This window comes from Cibotium barometz, chromosome 55 (assembly GCF_041138505.1).
Source record: "Cibotium barometz isolate CiBa-2024 chromosome 55, ASM4113850v1, whole genome shotgun sequence".
NCBI lineage: Eukaryota > Viridiplantae > Streptophyta > Polypodiopsida > Cyatheales > Cibotiaceae > Cibotium > Cibotium barometz.
Genome location: NC_141100.1, coordinates 17987687 through 18011445, shown reverse-complemented (window position 1 = coordinate 18011445; position 23759 = coordinate 17987687). Strand labels below are relative to the sequence as shown.

At 45.4% G+C, this 23759-nt stretch overlaps 2 protein-coding genes across 3 annotated transcripts in view; one reads left to right on the top strand and one right to left on the bottom strand.

Annotated features, from left to right (window-relative positions):
* LOC147607446 (uncharacterized) overlaps window positions 1-23759 on the top strand; it is a 59491-nt gene that overhangs the window by 20344 nt on the left and 15388 nt on the right. For both annotated transcript variants that reach the window (XM_086790253.1, XM_086790254.1), the window contains exon 2: window positions 22694-22791. In XM_086790253.1, coding sequence (XP_086646379.1) covers window positions 22694-22791 — 98 coding nt within the window. The remainder of the gene's footprint in view (window positions 1-22693; window positions 22792-23759) is intronic.
* The window catches only part of LOC147607447 (uncharacterized), a 156404-nt gene that overhangs the window by 126131 nt on the left and 6514 nt on the right, over window positions 1-23759 (bottom strand). The window lies entirely within an intron of this gene.

Sequence of the window (23759 nt, the reverse complement as noted above, 5' to 3'; positions counted from 1 at the left end):
TGATCTTAAATCAAGGGGCTTTTCAAGTTTGTATGCTTGTTGAGCTTGGCAAAGCAGCAGGCAAGACATTTATGCCTTGAATCCTCAAAAATCAGCTTGCAGTCAAGGGGCTTTTGCCCAATTTCTGTTCGGGACTGTTGTATGCAGTGTACAGGACTGTAAAAGTCTGATTTTCACTCATTTGGACAGCCAGGAGAGCATTTATTGCTATTGTACCTGCTGGTACAGATTTGGCACAGCTTTGTGCAAGTTTTGGCATGGCTGTACACTGTTGTGAGTGACCAAAAGGTTCAATTTCAGCTGCTGTACTTGCCGGTACAGGTTTGGTACATCATTGGTGAGCACTTGGTATTGCTGTACAGTACTTTGGAAGGGCAACAGAGCACATTTAAGGTGCTGTCCAAAATCTGCAGCAACCAGATTTTGGTGATTTCATCACATAAAGTGGGAGAAAAGTTGCATTCTTGCTTCCGCAGTGGGAGATAAAGCTTGGGAGAAAAACTGTGAGCACTCTGTGTGCTTTTGGTGCAGTGTTTGCACATTTTGCAGGGAGTCAGGCATTGACAGGTTGCATATTGCTATGGCAACCACAGGTGAGAGCTCTTCATTGCTTCACATCAAGAAGCTTGAAGGCTCGCATAATTATGATATTTGGCAAACCCAGTGCTACAATGTGTTGCTCCAGAAAAAGCAGCACAAGCCTATCAAAGAAAGGGGTGTAATGCCCGCTTCTCTTACTGCTGAAGAGTGGGAAGATATGGATGAGCTGGCAAGATCTACTATCATGTTGTCTGTGTCAGACTCATTACTTTTCAGCCTTCGTGAAGAGAAGACAGCTTGGGGAATGTGGCAGAGATTGCAGGACTTGTATGCCCAACAAAGTGCCTCAAGCAAAGTGTATTGGTTGAAGAAACTCATAGGTCTTCAGATGAAGGAAGGGGCGTCTATGACAGCCCATCTAAATGAGTTTAATGGTATTGTCAGCCAGGTCATTAATCAAAAGTTGGCAATGGACGATGAGTTCAAAGCCACTTTTCTGTTATGCACTTTGCCAGAGAGTTGGGACACATTCAGGACAGCCACTAGCAATTCGCATGCTATGCTGTCATATGCAGATGTTGAGGGTGCTCTTCTTCAAGAAGAGATGAACAGGAAAAACAACTCTGTTGGAAAGTCCAATGCAATGAATGCACGTGGGAGATCCCAGCAAAGGGGGAAAAGCCAAGAAAGGGGAAGGAGCAAGTCTCACTCCAAAAAGGATTTGGAATGCCATTATTGTGGCAAGAAGGGACACATTAAAAAGCAATGCTACAAATGGAAAAATGATCAAAAGGAAAAGGGAAAAGGCAAAGACAAAGAGAAAGATGAAGCCAAAGATGTAAAGCCAAAGGGCAAAAGTGGAGTCAAGATTGAAGAAATCAATGTGTCACATGCAGGTGGCAGTGAGGATGAGGTCCTATTTACTTCTTCACTTGATGCCCATTCACTTCTTACAGGTGGTCATGGTATGCACTCATGGATCATTGATTCAGGTGCCTCCTTTCATGTCACAGGTTGCAGAGACTTGTTTGTCAGGTATACTGCTGGCAATGAAGGAGTGGTTTATTTGGGTGATAACCATGCATGCAAGATTCTTGGCAGAGGTGATGTGAGGCTTGTGTTTTCAGATGGCTCACAGCTTATGCTCCATGATGTCAGGCATGTGCCTGAGATCAAGAAAAATCTGCTTTCTACTGGACAGCTTGATGATGCTGATTATGTTACCACATTTGGTAGTGGAAAGTGGAAAATTAGTAAGGGCTCACTGGTTGTTGTGAGAGGCTCTAAGGTGGACACTCTTTACTTCATGCATGCAGGTGTTTGTCACCATGCTAATGTAAATGCAACCGAGCTGCCGGAAATTTCTATGTGGCATAGCCGGTTGGGACACATGAGTGTCAAGGGAATGGAGCAATTGTCTCGTTTGGGTTACTTGCCTTCTCTAAAGTTTTCAAGTTTTCAGTTTTGTGAGCATTGTATATATGGTAGGCAACTACAGTGCCCCCACAAGAAAGCTCTTGGACAGAAAGATGCTCAGTTAGAGCTTGTGCATACAGATGTATGTGAGATGCCTCAGCTTTCTTTGGGAGGGGCAAAATATTTTGTGTCTTTTATAGATGATGCCACACGCAAGGTGTGGGTTTATCCTCTTCGTTTGAAGAGTGATACATTCTCAGTGTTTGAGAAGTTTGTTGCTCTTGTTGAGAATCAAACTGGCAAAACACTGAAAGCTTTGCGTTCCGACAATGGTGGAGAGTACATGTCCAAACAGTTTCAGGACTTTTGTGATGCTAAAGGCATCAAGAGAGAGCTCTCTACTTCTTATGATCCTCCACAAAACGGGACAGCAGAGAGGATGAACAGGACCATACAGGAGAAGGTCCGTTCTATGTTGTCACATGCTGCATTACCTCATGGTTTTTGGGCTGAAGCTGTTATGACAGCTGTTCACCTTATAAATAGGTCACCTAACACGAGGCTTGGTGGGAAAGTGCCAGAGGAAGTATGGACAGGGAAGCCTCCGTCATACAAGCACTTGAGAGTGTTTGGTTGCGTTGCGTACGTGCACATACGCAGGGAAATGCGCACCAAACTTGATCCTAAGTCTCACAAATGCATATTCCTAGGATATGGTGACAGAGGTGAAATGGGGTATAGACTTTGGGATCCCGTATAAAAAGATTATACGTAGCAATGATGTCATTTTTTATGAAACATGCATGTATAAGGAGCTTGCAAGGCAACAGGAGCCTAGCAGAGTCATCTTTGATGATGATGGACATCATGGACAACAACAAAGGGCTGTAAATCAGCCATTACAGCAGGAAAACCAGCCCTTAAATGGTGCTGAAAATGGTCCAAATGGACAGCCAGAGATGGCAGAAGATATCCCTATGGATATACCACAGTTAGAGGAGATACCGGGCATGATTTTTCAGCCTTATGGCATGGAACAGGAGCCACCAATGGGTGATATGCAGGCTGGACAACAACCTGCAAATGATGGTCATTGGGTACGGAGGTCCACAAGACCCTCCAGAGCCCCTGACAGGTTTGTTCCAGGGGTTGACTACTTGATGCTTACTGACTGTGGGGAGCCCTCATGTTATAAGGAGGCTTTACAGAGGGCAGACAAGGCTCTTTGGGAGCGTGCCATGAAGTCAGAGATGGATTCTCTGCACAAAAATGGAACATGGAAGTTGGTGCATTTACCTGTAGGCAAGAAGGTTTTGCCATGCAAGTGGGTATACAGGCTCAAAGTTGCACCAGATGCTAAGCCAAGATACAAAGCCAGGTTAGTGGCTAAGGGCTTCAAGCAGGAATATGGTGTGGACTTTGAGGAGATCTTCTCTCCAGTGGTCAAAATGACCACACTTAGAGTTGTGTTGGCTTTGGTTGCGCATGATGATCTGGACTTGATTCAGATGGATGTGAAGACTGCTTTTCTTCACGGTGATCTCCATGAGGAGATATATATGCAGCAGCCAGAGGGTTATGCAGTAAGTGGAAAGGAGAAGCTTGTATGCAAGCTGAAAAAGAGTCTTTATGGGCTCAAACAGGCACCAAGAGAATGGTATCATAAATTTGATACATTCATGAAATCCCAGAAATTCAGGAGAAGTGACATAGATCACTGCTTGTACACCAAGAAAGCTTTGGATGGCAGTCTATTGATCCTCATCTTGTATGTTGATGATATGTTGATTGCCGGGAAATCTCGTAAGGAGATGGATACCTTGAAGCAGAGGCTGCATCAAACCTTTGATATGAAGGATTTGGGTGATGCAAATCACATTTTGGGTATGCGGATACTTCGGGACAGAAATCAGCATGTGTTGTATTTGTCTCAGAAGGAATACATTGGCAAAGTTTTGCAGAGGTTCAATATGGACGGGGGGAAGAAGACTAGTACTCCTTTGCCTCCATATGTGAAACTCAGTGCTATGGACAGCCCACAGTCGGATAGAGACAGGGCTGATATGGCCAAGATTCCGTATGCTTCAGCTTGTGGCAGTCTCATGTATGCCATGGTTGCTACTAGGCCGGACATTGCATTTGTAGTGGGAGTGGTTTCTAGATACATGGCCAACCCTGGCAAGAAGCATTGGGAAGCAGTGAAAGGTGTCATGAGATACCTAAAGGGCACACAGGATATGTGCATTTGCTTTGGCAAACAGGATGCATTAGTGCATGGTTACACGGATTCGGATTATGCCGATCATCCAGATAACCGGAAGTCTACTACCGGTTATGTGTTTACATTCACAGGAGGTGCTGTGTCATGGATATCCAGGATGCAGAAGTGCACTGCCTTATCTACTACAGAGGCCGAGTATATTGCAGCCACAGAGGCTTGCAAGGAGGCATTATGGCTATCTCGGTTAGTGGTTGATTTGGGTTATACAGGGGATATTCCATTGTTGCATTGTGACAGTCAGAGTGCCATCCAGTTGGCAAAGAACCCTGTCTTTCATGCAAAGACGAAGCATGTGGATGTGAAGTATCACTTCATCAGAGAGGTGATAGAGAACAAGCAAATTCAGCTTGTTAAGATTCATACGGATGACAACCCGGCTGATCTGTTGACAAAGAGTTTGCCTCCGGAGTGGTTTGCTCATTGCAGACACTTGATGGGCATTGGATGAGGCCAGTTTCAGCCTTGATATGGCCTTGTATATTATCATGTACATGCTGATTTTTTCTTTTCCTTTACTTAAGGGCACTTTGCCTTTAAGTGGGAGGTTGTTGGGGTAAAGGCCCACCCTTAGTGTGTACAAGCCTATAAGTTATAGTACATAGTACACTTAGTACTTTTAATGTACTAAGTGCACTATGTGTACTAGTGCAATATACATGTGTGATAGGGGAGTCACACACTCATGCCTCATGAGTTGACTTATCCCCACAACTCTCTCTCTCTCTCTCTCCCCCTTGTTCTTCTCTGTGTATGTCTCCCACACATGAATTAACCTAACCCTAATTCCATCTCTCCCACACAAGGCACCCGGCTTGAGTGTCACAGACATGTTCCAGTAGATGATGCGAGCAATCGCAGACCAGACAACCAAGTTGGATGAGCAGAAGGCGCGGATTTTGGCTCTGGAGGAGCGTTCTCGCTCTCCAGCGTCGCGTTTTCCATCTCCTCCTCCCTCTCCTTCCGTATCCCAGATACCAGATCCTCGTCACAGGGACCCTCTCGCGGGGTCACAGCCGCAGCCAAGCTCCTTGCTTGAGATGTAGATGCGTGCATTGGAGATTCGACAACGAGAAGACGACGCCATGCGACGAGTGGAACACGAGCGTTATCTCAGAGCCTTGGACGCCAGATTGACACCGGCGGCGCCCTCGAATCATTTTCCCGAGAAAATGAATTTCAGTAAGTATAATGGTAAACTCGATCCCACTACTCTGTATTCATGGTTACATCAATTTGAAGCTTACTTTGCCGCAGTTAGGAAAAGAGATATTGACAAAGTGATCTTAGCTAGTTGGTACTTGGAAGGTGAGGCCATTCCTTGGTGGACTCAGTGGGCTCATGCCCACACCAGAGCAGGTATGGCAGCTTATGTGTGGGACGAGTTCGTCCGCGACCTTAAGCAGCGGTTTCTACCGCCCCACTACCTTGAGCGACTCGAAGACGAGTTTAGGGGAGTGCGTCAGAACGTGCAACCAGTCCTTCAGTTTGCCAATAAAATTTCAACCTTGTGTCTGCAATTAGGCTTATCTGATACGGACAAGAAAGGGCAGTTTTTGTATGGCCTGGACATGCAAATCCAATGGGAGGTGCGTATGTTTAGGCCAGCCACCTTTGAGGACGCACTCTCGCTTGCGCAGAGTGCAGAAATGAAACACAATGGTGGCAAGCCTAAGACTTCCCAGCCGGCTTCTCCCAAGGCTAACGCCTCGGGGGGCAAAAGCCAGAACTAGACGGGGTCTTCCCCAGGACAGAGCCCGGGAGCCTCTGGCTCCAAGAACTCGAACAATGCGTCTAAGCTTACTCCAGACCAAAAAGCGGAGGCAGGCAAGACAGGTGGCAAGTTGAGTGCTGAGGAGCTTTCTCAGTACAGGAAGGAGGGTAGATGTTACTTTTGTCACACAAAAGGACATACTTCTCGGGATTGTCCGAAGAAACCTCCAAAGGCCGCCGCCGCCTCCACAGCTTCCGTGGTGAGCACAGCTCCCACACAGACCCCAGCGGCTGTTACCATATTATAGTAGTGATGTGTGTGAACACACTTAGGACCGTCGGGGCACTTTTTCCCTCACTAGGAGGTTTTTTCCCCCGTGCATTGTATATACGCCCATTATCTTCTAGGGCTTGTTATCTTTCATTTTTGGCACTCATAATACACTACTGTGTTGTGCTCAAGCTTCCTCATCTTCTTGAAGTTGTGTGTGCATTCCTGCAACCCTAATTCCAACAATTGGTATCAGAGCAGGCTTCCTCCTCCCGGGCAGCATCACCGGCACCTGCCGCTTCATCTCCTCCGATTGCGACGAGGTTTCACGAGCGTTTGCAGGTTAGTATATGCCGTGGGAGAGCCCGTAGGGCTTGTTTGTTTCAGAATTTTGATCTGAAGTCATTTCGCCCTCCGTTTTTGCATTCCAAGTACTGCGCAGGCAAAATCGTCCTACTGTGCAGATTTTCTGTCAAGATTAAAATCTGCAGGACAGGTGCCCATTCGTCTGTTTTGGGCTGTGCTATATAGCACAGGTCGATTTTATACAGGTTTACCTCTTGCAGACAGCATTTACATCTAGTAGTACAGTCATTGGCCATGGCTGACAACAATGATGTATTCCGCATGTTGGCTGCTGAGGATAAGTTGGATGGCACCAACTATCCATTGTGGGCATATATGATGCGACATGTATTGGTAGCAAAGGGGTTATGGAATATTGTGCAGGGTATTGATGCACGTCCTATTGTGGCTGGGAATGCTGCAAACACATCAGAAACAGGTACTGTTGATGATGGTGCAGGCACAAGTGATGTAGCAGCTGTTCGAGAACCACCACTTTCAGCAGAGCAGATTCGTTGGGATGGTAGAGATGCGCAGGCTCATGCCTTGATTGCGCTGTCTGTCAAACGTACCATTATCCCACATATTCGCTCCTGCAGGACTTCTAAGGATGCTTGGGATATACTTGCCACATTGTATCAGGCAAGAAATGAGGCTCGTGTTGCTTATCTCCGAAAACAGTTGGAGAGTGAGCATATGAACGAAGGTGATTCTATGGATAGCTTTTTGACAAAGATCAAGGATTTCAAAGAGCAGCTCATTTCTGCAGATGAAATCCTGTCAGACAGTTCACTTGTGCAGACTGTTTTGAATGGTCTACCAGATTCTTATCAGGGTTTTGCTTCCACTCTTCGCTTGATGATGAAAGGCAATCCCAATGCCTTATCATTTGAGGAGTTAGTTTCTGTTTTGCTGCAAGAAGACCAGTCAAGGCAAAACAGGAATATTATGCGTGTCGCAGATCAAGCTTTCGTTGCTAGTCAGAGAAGCGGGAAAGGTAAAGCTGGCTTTTCTTCTAGTAAGCAGAAATCTGCAAATGCTGCGCAACCAAAGAAGGAAGACAAAGATGAGAAGAAGGGTGACAAACAGAAGACATTTTGTAAGTACTGTAAGGGAAATGATCATGTCATCAAAGCGTGTCCTAAGCTGGCTGCGAAAGAGGCTAAGAAGAAAGAGGCTGGTATGGCTGTTGCAGATGCCTCTCCTTCTAACAATGAATCTGCTAATGTTGTGCTAGATACAGAATGGGCATTCAATGCGCAGTGCAGTTATGACCCATCTTTGCATGACACATGTATGTCTGCAGTAGATTCAGATGTATGGTACTTTGACAGTGGTGCCACTAAGCATATCACCTCGCAGCGCAGTTTATTCACTTTCCTTGAGTCTGCTCCCACAGGGAATACTGTCACTTGTGCCAATAACTCCTCTTATCCCGTTGAAGGAGTTGGACAGATTGTGCTGAATGTTGCAAATGGCAACACCTTTACACTTTTTGATGCATTGTATGTGCCAGGGATCAAAAAGAATCTGCTGTCAGTCTCCGCATTTGCCAAAACAGGTTTGGTTGTAAAATTTGTGGATGACAGATGTACTGTTCATGATCTCTCTTGTGGTGACATCATTGTAGCATCTGGTTCACTATGTCGAGGGCTGTATAAGCTCAATATGGATGGCAAATGTGTAGAGGATTCAGCATGTGCTATTATGGATACGCAGGCTATTTCAAATGCAAAACTGTGGCATGCACGTTTTGGTCATCTGAATTTTGCAAGTTTGCTGCGCCTGCAGAAATCTGAAATGGTGTCTTCTTTGCCTAAGCTTGAGGCACCTGTCAAGCATGTTTGTGAGGGCTGCATATTGGGTAAAATGCAGCGTGCTTCCTTTCCCAAAGATGGATCAGTGAGAGCTGAACGCAGATTGCAGCTTGTTCACAGTGATGTTTGTGGTCCCATGCAAACTCCATCATTTGGAAACTACCTTTACTTCGTGACTTTCATTGATGATTTTACCAGGCATGCATGGGTATATCCTTTGAAGGCAAAGTCCGAAGTGTTTTTGTGCTTCAAACAGTTTTTGGTTATGGCTGAAAATGTGTCAGAAAGTAAGATGGGCACCCTCCGTTCAGATCGAGGGGGGGAGTATATGTCTTCAGAATTTAATGCATTTCTGGCTGAGCGTGGGATAAAACACCAATGTACAGTGCCGTATACACCACAGCAAAATGGTGTGGCTGAGAGAAAAAACAGGTCTCTCATGGAAATGGCAAGATGTATGGTTAAGAGTCAAAGTCTACCACATGGTTTTTGGCTTGAGGCTGTCATGTGTGCCACTTATGTACTAAACAGGTGTCCCACCAAAGCATTACAGGTTGTCACTCCATATGAGGCTTGGCATAGCCGCAAGCCATCTGTTGGCCATTTACGTGTTTTTGGTTGCCTGGCATATGCATTAGTGCCTGTGCAACATCGCAGAAAATTGGATGACAAAGCTGTCAAATGTATTTTTGTTGGATATAGTGCTGAGAGCAAAGGCTATCGTTTGTATCATCCACAGACAAAGCGCATTTTGGTTAGCCGTGATGTTGTATTTGTGGAAGATGCAGTTCAGCCCTTGGTTTCATGTACTAAGGAGACAGATATCAGCTCACGTGATGTCTATGATACATTGTTGCCTCTTTTCAGTGGTGCACAGTCAAGTGCAATACCTCATGAGGCAGTTTTTCAGCCTATGCAGGTTTTAAATGATGGCACAGATCAGCCTATATTTGATGCAGATGTGCATGATGCACTTGAGGATGAGAGACAAGAGATTGAGGGCTCTAGGAACATGCCTAGATGGCTGGTGCAGACTTTGCGTGACAGCAAGTTGGATGCCCCTTTGTCTAGTCGCACTCGTTCTGGCTCTCATGGTGCCTCTTATGCGTCAGATTGTTATGCATTGGCTGTTTCTAGTATGTGCGATGAAAGTGAGCCTGTTTCATTTGATGAGGCACAAAGTTCAGAAAATTGGATGGCTGCTATGCAAGCAGAATACGATGCTATTATGAAGAATAGTACATGGTCTTTATGTGACTTGCCCCCTGGCAAGAAGGCCATTGGCACTAAGTGGGTATACAAATTGAAGCGTAAGCCTGATGGCACAGTGGATCGCCATAAGGCTAGGCTTGTTGCAAAAGGTTATGCTCAAGAGAAGGGCATTGATTTTGATGAGACTTTTGCTCCCACATGTCGTATGACCACTGTTCGTAGCATCTGTGCATTAGCAGCTCATAATGGTTGGAATGTACATCAGCTGGACATAAAGACTGCGTTCTTAAATGGAGATTTGCATGAGGAGGTGTATGTATCGCAGCCTCGTGGTTTTGTTCAAAGAGGGCAGGAAAACAAAGTGTGCAGGTTAAAAAAGGCTTTATATGGCTTAAAGCAAGCTCCACGAGCTTGGTATGAAAAAATACATGCATATTTGACTGCACATGGGTTTCAGAATAGTCCAACAGAAAGCACTTTGTATGTTAAACGTGTGGATGGTGTACATCTAATCATTGCTCTCTATGTCGATGACATGCTGCTCACAGGACCAAATGAGAGTCATATTGCTGATTTTAAGGCTGATTTGAATGCCTCTTTTGAGATGTCAGATTTGGGGCATTTGCATCATTATTTGGGGATACAATTTAAGCAGTGTGATGGAGGTATTGCTTTGTGTCAGACAAAGTATATTGAAACATTGTTGCGGAGATTTGGCCTTGAAGACTGCAAGCCTATTGCTACTCCAATGGAGACAGGTTTGAAGTTGAGTCTTCATAATGCTGGAGATCACTTTGATGTCACACTCTATCAGACAGCTGTTGGTTGCCTCATTTATGTATGCATTACGAGGCCAGACATTCAGTTTGCAGTCTCACAGGTGAGCAGATTTATGCATAGCCCAGGCATTAAGCATTGGCAGGCAGTGAAGCGTATCTTTCGCTATTTGAGTGGTACTCGGCATCTTGGGTTGTTTTATCCCAAGGGGAGATCATTGCCGCCAGATTTACATGTTTTTTCAGATTCTGACTGGGCTGGTTGTTATGACACACGCGTGTCCACGAGTGGTTTTTGCTTCATGCTTGGAAGCTCATGCATATCATGGTTGAGCAAGAAGCAGCCTACTGTGGCCACTTCTAGTTGTGAAGCTGAGTACAGGGCAGCTTTCACAGCTACGGTTGAGTGTGTGTGGCTCAGACGCCTTATGGCTGATTTGGGTGTTGGACAGCCATCTGCCACCACCATCTTCACTGACAGTCAGAGCGCATTGGCAGTTGCGCGGAACCCAGTGTTCCATGCTCGTACGAAGCACATTGAGGTGCACTACCATTATGTCAGGGAGAGACTCTCTGCAGGAGAGATCAGTTTGGCTTATGTGCCAACACAGGATAACCTTGCAGACCTTTTCACAAAGGCTCTGCCTCGTGAGAAGTTCGAAGCTTTTCGCAAAGCTTTGGGCTTACTTCCTTTTGTGGATTCGTCCACATAGCTAGACACTTCCCTATACATGAGTGCTAGCTCTTGTTCACCGCATCACTCCAGGGGGGATTTGTTACCATATTATAGTAGTGATGTGTGTGAACACACTTAGGACCGCCGGGGCACTTTTTCCCTCACTAGGAGGTTTTTTCCCCCGTGCATTGTATATACGCCCATTATCTTCTAGGGCTTGTTATCTTTCATTTTTGGCACTCATAATACACTACTGTGTTGTGCTCAAGCTTCCTCATCTTCTTGAAGTTGTGTGTGCATTCCTGCAACCCTAATTCCAACAGCGGCTACCCCTAGTTCTTCAACCCCCGGTGCTTCAGTTGGAGCAATTATTAGCCGGGAGCTCGAAGATAAGCAGAAGGGCGCCCATGACCAGGAGTATGAGCGCAACGAATTGCTCAAGTCCTTTGGCTACATAGGTGGCCAGAGAGTCGTTGTCTTGTTTGACAGCGGCAGCACGGAGGATGTGATCACGGAAGAGGCCGCTAGGCGGGCCCGTTTCGAGCTAACTCCGGTGGACAAACAAGTTGAGGGTTTTAGCACAGGTACGACAACGAGCGTCAAGTATGAAGCTCTAGGTGCTAAGTTAGTGATTCAGGGCATAGAGTTTGTGCGTGACTTTATGGTTGCCTCTCTGGTAGGAGCAGACATAATTTTGGGTATCCAGTGGTTTCACAAGTTTCTTCCTGATGTCAAGTGGGACAAGCACACGTTCCAGATCGATCGGAATGTGTCAAACACCCCGGTGACCATTAAGTGTGAGCCAGGTATTCCAAACTTTCCGCTCATAAGCCACTTGCAGGCTAAGCGAGCAGTCAGGAAAGGCGCACAGTGTGCGATGATTTACATCTAGACAGCCCAGACGGTGGCCAGTGCTTCCGAGAAGTACTCGGTTCTCCATGAAAAGTTCCAGAAGATTTTTCTTCGGGACAGTCTCCCTCCCCAGCTTCCCCCGTCCTGACCGGAGGATCACAAGATTGACCTCCTCCCAGGCTCGGAACCCCCGAGCAAGTTTCCGTATCGCCTTTCTAAGGCAATGGAATCGGAGTTGGACCGCCAACTCCAAGAATTGTTGCAAGCTGGCTTCATCCGCCCCAGCGTGTCGCCATTTGCAGCACCGATCTTATTTGTCAAGAAGAAAGATGGATCTTCTCGGTTGTGTGTCGATTATCGTGCACTCAACAAGCTGACTATCAAGAGCAGATTCCCGATGCCTCGAATTGACTATATTCTCGAGAGGCTGAATGGAGCTAAGGTGTTCTCCAAACTGGATTTAAAGAGTGGGTACCACCAGGTTCGGATTGTTGAGGGGGACATCCCCAAGACAGCTTTCCGTACAGAACGGGCCCACTATGAATTTGTGGTTATGCCATTTGGATTGACGAACGCCCCAGCTACATTTAACCGCATGATGATGCGTATTTTCCGGGAGTTGATTGGAGTGTGTGTGTTCATATTTCTAGACGACATACTCATATTTTCAGCTACAGTTGAGCAGCATGACATTGATGTGGAGAAAGTCCTTAAGTTGCTGGAAAGCAACGAGCTCTATGTCAATGAAAAGAAGTCCGAATTTTATCTGTTCTAGGTACATTACTTGGGATATATAATCAGTGCCGAAGGCATTCGACTTGATCCGGCTAAAGTGGTCGAGATTGTTAACTGGGAAGTACCTCAGACTGCTTATGACATTAGATGATTTGTGGGTATATGCCAGGCATATTCCACCCACATTGACAAGTTTTCTGATCTCTCGGCAGACCTCACCGATCTGCTAAAGGGAGTGAAAACAAGGAGGCAAAAGATTCGAATGACTCCACGAGCGTTGGAGGCATTCCAGAACCTCAAGGTGGCTTTATCAGAAGCGCCTTGTTTAGCCCTTGCCTCGTGGGATGAACCATTTCAAGTGATCACCGATGCGAGTAACATCGCAATTGGAGGTGTATTGCAACAGAATGGTCATCCAATAGCTTACATGTCTCGCAAGTTACTGCCCGCCAAAAAGAACTACTCAGTCTATGATCGTGAACTCCTAGCAGTTATATAGGCCTTGAAACATTGGAAACATTTCCTGTATGGCCGTGACTTCGAGGTCCGCACTGACCATCAGGCATTGCGCTGGATTCAGACGATGCCAAGTGCACAGTGGAGTGATCGACAACACCGCTGGAGTCAGATATTCCAGCAGTTCGGTGGTATGATTGAGTACCTTCCAGGAAAGGCCAATCCAGTGGCCGATGCTTTGAGCAGGAAGGGACAAGTATCTGTGATTCAGACCACTAGACTTGACCTTGTTGGTACAGGACTAGAAGACATGAAGCACACGTACGCGGATTCCGAGGAATTCGGTACGCAGTGGGAACAGGCATTGGATGCCACAGGACCATGCCATTTTCTGATACGCGATGGTTGGCTTTTCTACAAAGGCCGACTATGTGTCATAAAATCATTCTGGGCAGCTCTTCTCCATGATGCCCATGACGCCATTACAGGTGGTCATAGGGGCATGAATTCGACTCTGGAGAAATTAGAACGGCAATACTATTGGCCAAAGATGAGGCGTGATGTGTTTACATATGTACAACACTGTGACATTTGTCAAAAGGTGAAAGCTCCTCGTGGAAAGAAGATAGGGTTGTTACAGCCTTTGCCAATTCCTGAGGGTCCTTTCCAGGACATTTCGATGGACTTTGTCACAAATCTGCCTCCCAGTCCGAGTAAGCGTAATACACAGTGTTTAACTATTGTTGACAGGTTCAGCAAATTTGTTATGCTTATTCCTTGCAGGGCCAATGTGACCGCCGAGGATGTTGCCCAGCTATTCATTCGGCATTGGTACCCGATTGGTGGGATTCCTAGGACCATAGTGTCAGACCGAGATGCCAAGTTTACCAGTCATTTTTGGAGGGCATTGTTTGATAATTTTGGTACTAAGTTGAATTTTTCCAGTGCATTCCACCCACAGACAGATGGCCAGACAGAGATATACAACCAGTTGGCCTTTGATGTGCTGAAGTGTTATGTCCACGATCAGCAAGGTAAGTGGGAATCGTTTTTGCCTTTAGTTCAAGCTGTTTTGAATGACTCTTTTTCTTCAGCTATTGGCCGGACTCCATATGAGGCAGCGTTTGGAAGGCCTTTCCAGTCGTTGTTAACCAGGACTTCGTCTTCAGTACCGGAGGCGAACAGAGTGACGGAGTCTTACCAGGAGATCCTAGAGTCCGTTAAAGACAGATTGGCTAAAGCGCAAGAGGCCTACACTCACAGGCCAATAAAGACCGAAGGGACATGAAGTTTTCGGAAGGGGATTGGGTGTATCTTCGGATTATGAAGCAAAGATTGAAGCAGGTGGGCAAGTGATGCCCAAAGTTGTCGTTCAGGAGCTTCGGACCATTTCCCATCCGGAAAAAGATTAATGAGGTGTCTATGCAGTTAAAGCTACCTCCGAGTTGAACTATGCACGATGTATTTCATGTCAGTTGGTTAAAGCCATATGCAGGTCCACCCCCTTCAAAGGTCAAAGACGAAGCGGAACCAGACATTATTGATGAAGCAGAAGTAATGGTTCCAGAACAGATCCTTCTGCACCGTTTCAAGCATGGCTCAGGCCGAAGACTACGACAGTTTCTCACGAAGTTTTAGGACCGAGGAACTCATGAAGCGGTATGGCTCGACAAAGAATTTTTCGAAGACTATCCGGCATTATTGACGGATTATTTGGAGGCCATGCAGCTTCCGTCAAGTTAAGCAGAAGGGGATGTCACGTGCATCCCGCACTTGGATGCCACGTAGACATTTCTGTACAGAAGGTGCAGGACCTGGGATGGTGAACTGGTCCCATGTGAGCCCAGTCCGGGACGAGTCAGCCAGGGATCCATCTCAGTCGTCCGAGGTCAGGTGTGCATTGTCGTGCACATGAGTCCAAGGTCAGGTGTGCACTGTCCTGCACATGAAGCAGTGCCAGTCCGCGCTGTGAGTCTCCCTCTGGAATGATGTCAGATGTTCTGTGTATCGGGTTTGCAACTGGATGCCAGGCCTCTGTAGGCATGTAGGTTTGCATGTAGAGATGGGGCCAGCCCATAGGGCTACCCCAGTGCGAAGAATTGCACTTGCACTCTTAGTATGGGCATGGGGGAGGTGTAGAACCACCCCCAAGGGGCCAGGAGGGCCCAAGCTTTGCCCACCAGCCAAGGCATGGGCTGGAAGGGCTGTCGGCCAGCCCTAGGGCTGCTGGACAGGCAGCCGACAGGGTTTGAAACCCTACCCAGCAGGTCAGGCCAGGTGTAGGGGCAGTCCCACACCCATGCGCAGGTGTGTCCAGCCGCTTGAAGCTGTCCCAGAAGGCTGCGCAGAAAGGGCAGCCTGCTGCCTAGTGTGAAAGCAGCATTTATTATAAGTGTGAATTTATTTAAATAAGACCCAGTCGTGGAGCTACCTGAAGCTGGCCGACTGGATGCAAAAGGAGGTATAAAAGCCCAGCCAAGAAATCATTGAGACCATCTCATAATTCACCAAGTGCTCCAAGCAAACAAGGGCCAGGACAGCCAAGAACTTGCTAAAGCAAAGGGGTGAAGGACTGAAGGTCAAGGGCAAGTTTTCCAACCAAGAAAAGGTCAAGTACTTTGTATTTGTTTTCAGATTTACATCATTCTAATAAAGCAAATACACCATCCGTGGTGGGGGCCTTACAGAGGGTAATTGGGACCCAATACTGTGTCCTCTCCATCTCCCCCTTCTCTCTCTATTTTCTGCACATCGTCTTTCAATTTTGTGCGTTAATTCCGTCGCGAAAAGAGTGCTGATTTGTGAGTTTTGAAGTACCGATCCTTCTCCGAAGCTTCCGCATATTACAGGATAATCCAAGGCACCTTCTGGCCATAGATCACACGCTCGAAATTGCCAACCTTCCAACACCCTCCCTCGATTCGAGCTCCGCAAGCCACTGAGGCGCGAGGGGGTCGCCCAGGACCACACGCCCGGGCTCTGATACCATGTCAGAATGCGTAGCGGAAGACTAACGCACGTAGGAGACGCATCACCATCGAGCTCCACGAACACCCCCAACGGGCACTGCAGCATCCCTTCACCGGGCTCCCATCTCCCGGTGAGCTGCCTCCCAAAACATCGGCCGGAGGAGATGATTATGACAAGGTGCCACTCTAGCCTAATATGGCTCTTCAACTTCCCATGCTTCCACTTATGGGATAATCCAAGGCACCTTCTAGCCATAGATCACACGCTCGAAATCGCCAACCTTCCAACAGTGTTAGAGGACATGCTTTGAGTATATGTCAATAAAAGCAATCCAATTGGGAGGAGTCCCTGCCACATTTGGAGTTTGCTTATTATAGTTTGAAACATTCAACGATTGGATTTAGTCCATTCATGTTAATGTATGATTTCCACTTGAGATATCGTGTGGCCGTAGGCCTACAAAAGGAGGAGATTCATTTTGTCAAGGATTTTGTTGAAGTCCTGCAAGATATGCTAAAAGTAGCAAGAGATAGCATTAGTAGTGCACAAGGTCGTGCAAAAACGTATGCTAACAAGAGCTGCAGAGAAGTGACCTTTGAAGAGGGTGACTTTGTTTTTTTGAAAGTCCTTGCGAAGTCGGAGACTCTCAAGACGGGTAACTGTGAAAAGCTTTCTCCTAGATATCGCGGTCCATTTAAAATCCTTAAGAAGATTGGTAGCGTAGTATACGAACTTGAGTTTCCGGAGAGCTTTGAAGCACAAGGTTGTGCAAAAACGTATGCTGACAAGAGCTGCAGAGAAGTGACCTTTGAAGAGGGTGACTTTGTTTTTTTGAAAGTCCTTGCAAAGTCGGAGACTCTCAAGACGGGAAACTGTCAAAAGCTTTCTCCTAGATATTGCGGTCCATTTAAAATCCTTAAGAAGATTGGTAGCGTAGTATATGAACTTGAGTTTCCAGAGAGCTCTGAAGTACATCCTATTTTTCATGCTAGTAGACTCCAAAAATGTTACAACCTTGTGTTTTTCTTTGGACAGTATGCAGGTTGATGAGAAAACGTGGTGCTCATGCTAGATCAAGTGTGTGGAGAAGAGGGACTCACAAAATACAAGAATAATATCTTGCTTATTAAGTTACTTATACATACAACTAGGCCTTGCTTTCATGCAAAATGCCTCATGGCCTCACCTTTAAATAGGTGAACAAGTGGACCTCAAGTCCATTCACACTCACATCCTTCTCTCACCCTTCTACTCAACCTTAGTCTCTTAATATCCCCCCTCAATACCAACTATGGAAGGATGGAATAGGTGGTATTGGACATAAGATGCCTTTATAACATTAGGCGTATAAGGCTTGAATATAGGTGTGGTTATCTAGGATTTACAAAAGTGTTCCTAGAGCCTTAGAGGCTATTACATTGATGCCATCTAAGTCTTTATTTGTTTGTCGATGAAGATGTACACCTCAATGATGGTGCACCCCACTCTTTGTGTTTGCTTGACTTCTTGTAGATGACATGTTTGTGACATCCATGCCATTGCTTCCACCATATGCTTTCCACCTTGACCATTCTCACACAATGATCAAATGCAGGCTCCCACCATTGCTTAAGTGGTTTGCTTTTAGATGATCCTCCAACATGCTTTATGCTTCCTTGAATACCATATCTCCTCCATGAGTGATGAGGTAGATTTAAATGGGGAAGGGAAAGGGAGGGTCTTACCACTTGCCTTATGCATTGGTCAAGGGCAGTGTCTACTCCACAATTACAATAGCTTTTATGCATGTTAGTTACAAGATACGCATTAGGGTTTGAAGATTCAAGCTTAGTGAAAGTGAGTAAATTGTTGAGGTAAATACTCAAACAAATAAGGTTTATCATCTTTGGCTCAAGAAGGAGAGGGCATGGCTCATAATGTTGCCAATGCCTCTTACAAAAATAATGCCAAAAAATGCTTAAAATCATGACAACCAATAAGGTAGAGCATTTAGGGATTCTATGCATAACCTTACAACTCATCTTATACGATGAAAAATCAGAATATGCAGCGGAATGAAGTGCCTTGGGCTTGGGAAACGAGAGCATACGGCTTATGGCTTGCCTATGCCTCTTACAAACAAGGGCCTCAAGGGTAACACACATAAACATTGAAGATGAGCACTTAATGTACATGTGCCCAACTTTAAGAACACTCAAAAATCTGAGTTTATTGATAAAAAATCAGAATTCTTTAACCTCTTTAGCTTATGAGGTGAAGTCAATTGGTTCATGGTTGCACCATTGCTCTTTGGAAGAAGCGGTGGACGATGAAGACTTGAATGTGGCACTTATGGTGTGTGCCCGGCCTCCATTGTTGATGAAGAAGAGCCTCCGTAATGTAGATGACCTCCTCCTTTGATGATTAAGACCACCTTAGTGTTTAGCAACACTTTAGTTGATGATTAATATCACCATTTGTGTGTATAAAACACAATTAGTGCTAAAAAGCACATTTTTAGTGTAAAATAACACTTATTTTGGTGATTAACTCACCATTAGTGTTTAATAACACTATGAGTGCCTCCCTTTGTTGGATTAACAGAGTGATTAGTGTTAAACAACACAATTAGTGCTTAGAAGCACACTTTAATCACTTTGAAAGCATAAAAATTGGTGTTGATGTTGAAGCTTGACGGGCATGAGGTTGTTGCACTACCTCATGTGGATGGAAAACACTTCAAAATCAAGATAAAGACCAGCAATACTCATTCACTCTCACACTTGAGTGATTAGTGGAAGGGAGTGTTGATTAGAGAAAACAAAACCCAAAAACTCAAGCTTTAATGGAAAGCTTGAGTGAAAATGAAAGAGGCTCCTGGTTTTTCTTCTCCAGCCGGCGCATCCGTGGACGAAATAAGCTGAGATTGCAGCTGTAGGTACTCCACACAATGGGCTATCAAAGCCCCAAAGTGTCTTTGCTTATTGTGGTCTAAAGCCAAGCAATGGCTGTACGACCAGCGCAGCAGGCAGAAAACGCAGGCGAGCTACTTCGTGGGCAATGCCGTCCCAGCGCCAGCAGCTATCATGAAATTAGCCGTACGAACTGCAACGCCCGGTGCTGCTCTTTAACTTTCATGAAGGATTCGTGGAGTGATGAGCCCTCTACATGCTTGTGGAAGGCCTCTAAGGGCTGGAGGTTGAGCTCCACACAAGAAGGATAAGCAAAAAATGGATATTTTTGACCTAATCTACACCACAAGTGGTTCAAATCACCCAAGCTCTAGATACCATGATGAGAAAACGTGGTGCTCATGCTAGATCAAGTGTGTGGAGAAGAGGGACTCACAAAATACAAGAATAATATCTTGCTTATTAAGTTGCTTATACATACAACTAGGCCTTGCTCTCATGCAAAATGCCTCATGGCCTCACCTTTAAATAGGTGAACAAGTGGACCTCAAGTCCATTCACACTCACACCCTTCTCTCACCCTTCTACTCAACCTTAGTCTCTTAATACAGGTGGGCACGGGGACATGCTGGATAGTGTGAATGGCGTTGGTTTGGAGTTGATAAGGAAACCCATGTGTGGACAACCCCAAGTGTGAAGGGAACAAAGAGAATTAAAGTTTAAAGGTTTTATAACCTTTGGTACAAAGAGATTTTAATTTATAAGGTTTTATAACCTTTGATGATTTAAAAAGAAGCTCATTTGGAGGATGCGCTTTTTGCTATTGCTATTGCTTTAGTTTTTTTAAAGGAGAAAAGGGGGGTGGCGGGCTGTTTTTTGAGGTGCCTCCCTATTGGTCAAAAGGGGAGAGGAGAGCGTGGACTTTCATGCTTATGGAGGGGCTGGCGGCTGTAGAAAGAGACTTCTCTCTTGATAAAAAGCAAGGCGGGTAGGGTCCATTGGCAAGAAGCGGAAGGAAGGGCGGCTCTCTCTCTCTCTCTCTCTCTCTCTCTCTCTCTGGTGGATGGCGGACTGGACTGCGTTGGCCTTTTTCTCTCTCTCTTGCTGTCATGTGCAAGCATTGCCATGAACATTCTCAGATGCTAGTCCAGAAGAGGCAGCTAGAAAAAGAATGATAAGAACCAGAAGTTGGAGCACAAAGTGCAGATGTGGCAGAAGGTTGGACTTGGAGCAAGGCATGGAGGACTTGGAAGGCTTAGTCGGCTGTACCAGAAGAAGGCGGCTGCAGTAGGCACGACCAGCACTTATGGAGAACCATGCCTAGTCGGCTGGCCGACTAGCAGTTGGCCAGCTTCTCTATTGTTCAAAAGCCTATATAAAGGTGTGGGTGCTCATTGTATCAGTCATTCAACTCCTTTGAGTTGGGTCTTAGACTCGGATTTGTTTTGGGTGTATACCACCTTTTCATGAAGGCAGCCTAGGGCTGTAGATGTAGGTACCTTTTTGTACCATCAGAAATATACTGAATTTCCAGCTCTCTCTCTCTCTCTCTCTCTCTCTCTCTCTCTCTCTACTCTCCCTTCTGTCTGCGTTTTTGCATCAGCATGTTCTCAGTGGTGTTTATGGTTGAAAGAAGACTCCCAGAGCTTCCGCGTGTTACACTTGCTTTGGAAGGCTATGGCGGGCTGGGCTGCTCAGGTGCAGAACTGCAGGCAGCTCTGGATAGCGAACAGGGCATCTCTGCCTTTTGTAGACGTTAATATATCTTTCTTTCTTTCTTCTCTCTCTCTCTCTCTCTCTCTCTCTCTCTCTCTCTCAGAGTCTAGGCTTTAGCCGTATTCATTCATTGATCAATCAGTCATCATTAGTCACTGAGAACTCAGGTTCAGTGCTACCATTGAGTATCTCTATTCAGCATTGTATATACTTCATGTTAGTATTACACGGTAGATTAGGTCATCCCTCTCTACTATGCATCGAGCATGCAGAAGAAACAGCATGGGTTTGAGTCTTTGATTAGGCACTAATTGCAATCAATCAATCACAAACACGCTTCCGCAAGCATCCATGTTATAGCCACTGAGCCCCTAGCATTTGGCCAAGATGGACTTGGGGTCATAACAACTGTTATTGCTGCTGCTACATGCTTGCGGAAGCGTGCATTACGTGCTGATTAAGCTGCGGGTTAATATGAACTTTAAGTACACAAAGAACAAGGCTGAATTGACCTAATCTACTTTTTATTGCATGAAGGAATATGCACAATGGATAAAAACGGAGATCCGCAAGAGATTTGGCTGCATCCTACCATGCAATAATGCATGACAAAAGGTTACTTGCTGTTCTGGCTGTTCACGTGCTGAAACTGGCTGCTTGAGAATGCTCTCAATGGATAAAAACGATCTGCAAGAGATTTGGCTGCATCCTACCATGCGATAATGCATGACAAAAGGTTACTTGCTGTTCTGGCTATTGACGTGCTGAAACTGGCTGCTTGAGAATGCCCTCAATGGATAAAAACGGAGATCTGCAAGAGATTTGGCTGCATCCTACCATGCAATAATGCATGACAAAAGGTTACTTGCTGTTCTGGCTGTTCACGTGCTGAAACTGGCTGCTTGGGAATGCCCTCCTTTTGACTCACCACTTGCTGTTGCTGCTTTGAGGACTGGCACTTGTAGATACCAGGGTATGGATGATCTTATATATTTCCTTAAGTGCCTATTTATAGGTTTTGGATGGTTGGTCGTTTACTGGTCGTCCATTATTTTTTCAGACCCAAAAATATTATCATAAATATCATTAATTGTATTCAAAGCACCCAAAAGATGTTCCACCTATTGGGTGTATGTCCTAGGCACTTTTGGGCACCTATTGGGGTGTTGAGCCAATTCTACCACTATGTTTGTAAGTGATGCACATGACAACTGTCTAGGCGAAATAGAGAGAGTTGCTACTTGTCAGCAAGCTGAATGTTAGCACTGGGCCTAGCAAAGCAGCATCCCACTCCTTCTGCACATCTGCTTCAACATTTGCGGGTAGGAACCTCTTGTTGAACATAGTCTTGAAGTCGGTCCATGTCTTCGGCTCAGTCCCCTCCTGTACCACTTTAAGCCACCAATTTATGGCAGCATTTTTCAAATGCATACGAACCATTCGAAGCTTTGACTTTTCAAAGTATTCGTCTCCTCCAAAAGTGGCATCAAACTATTTAACAAAAGATAATGGTTTTTGTGTATCCCGCTTTCCATGAAAAGCATCAAACTTGACACTCTTCTCTCCCGGTTTGAAGTCCATCTTGCCGGTTGATGAAGGCTCCTTTACCTTCCTTTCCTTTACTTGTCCCGAAGATGCTGCATCCGAGAGGGCGGGCCTAGGGATAGCCTCCTTGTTTCCCCTTCACACCTTAGTCTGGCAAACCTCTTCTTATTATAATAGAATAATTTTTTTATATTAGAAGTATTTAGAAATATGCTATAAGTTTATAACTTGCTAACTGTGTTCCATGTACAAGTCTGTATGTGTGAGGTTGGATACCTCAATCCTATCGTTAGTGGTTCTAATGTTCCACAATAGATTTACTCATATTAAGCGTAGGTATAAGTTAGTAGATTTGGTTCATAGATATTCGATCATGATAAATTAGTATTTGGAAAGTTGTATTCAAAGTAGTAGGGCTTTTGACCATTGGCAACTCGTTTGTTTTCATGTATCAATTCAACACTAAGATGGGTTTCCACTGTAGGGACAAGGTCATTTGCAAGCTCACAGGGGACTTGCTCAACAAATCAGAGGATGCCTTGTGGAAGCATATGAATGGCAAAAAGTTTCAACGCAAGCTTGGTGGGTGTTCTCAATGCACAACTCAAATCTTCTTGTTTTTTTAAATAAATTAATGATCCTAACCATGAGATCCATTAGGTTCTTAGATATATTATGTACTATATATAGCCTTTGGATAGTAGAAGTAATTAATCATGGAGAGAGGAAATAAAACATCTACAAAAGACCTAAAGAGTCTATGATGAGACCAAAATGAGTTACAATAGTTTCATAGATCTTGGAAAAAGGAAACGAACCACTAGCTACATACACATTAATGATCATGTGAAGGGACATGATAACCATTTGAGTGCAAGAAAGTAGCCTCCTTGCTTATATCATGAACATAAGATACAACTATAGTAGCATCAAATAGGCTCTCTATTCTATCTCTTGTGGAGGGGCCTGTCTATGTCTCATGGGATCTCACGGATTTGGAGTTGCCGCGTTGATGGTTGCCTAGGGCCTATTGGATGGGAATGTATGGTGTATTGTGTTTTCACCCCCAGTTTTTGCTCATTTATGGTGCCCATTTGGTACCTTTTGCATGGCCCTTGCTTGTGGGCTGGCCACCCCTTTTTCTAGTATTTTTTTGGGATTTTTCCCAGCTTTTCTGGCATTTTCCAGTCAGCCTGTCTAGTCGGCCAGCTTACCTCTACTATAAATAGTGGGTGCTGGCCTCTCATTGTTCATTCAGTCTTGTACGAGTTTGGGACATAGGCGGCGTGTTTTCTTCAGGACAGCAGCTTCCTTTGCTGCATTCTTCCTCTCCCGTGGGTCTTTGGTGTTGTAGACTTTGGTGGCACTCTTGGTACCTGTGGAGGACACTTCTTCAGAGATTGTGCGTTTTCTTGAGGAGAGCCCAAGCTACTGTCCTTGTTGTTGCCTTTCCCTCTTGCACCCACTTACAACAGATTCTCGGGTGCTGTCGAGCCTCTTAGGGCTGCATTTTGGTGGGAACACTTGGGGTCCTTTGCTGCCTTGAAAAT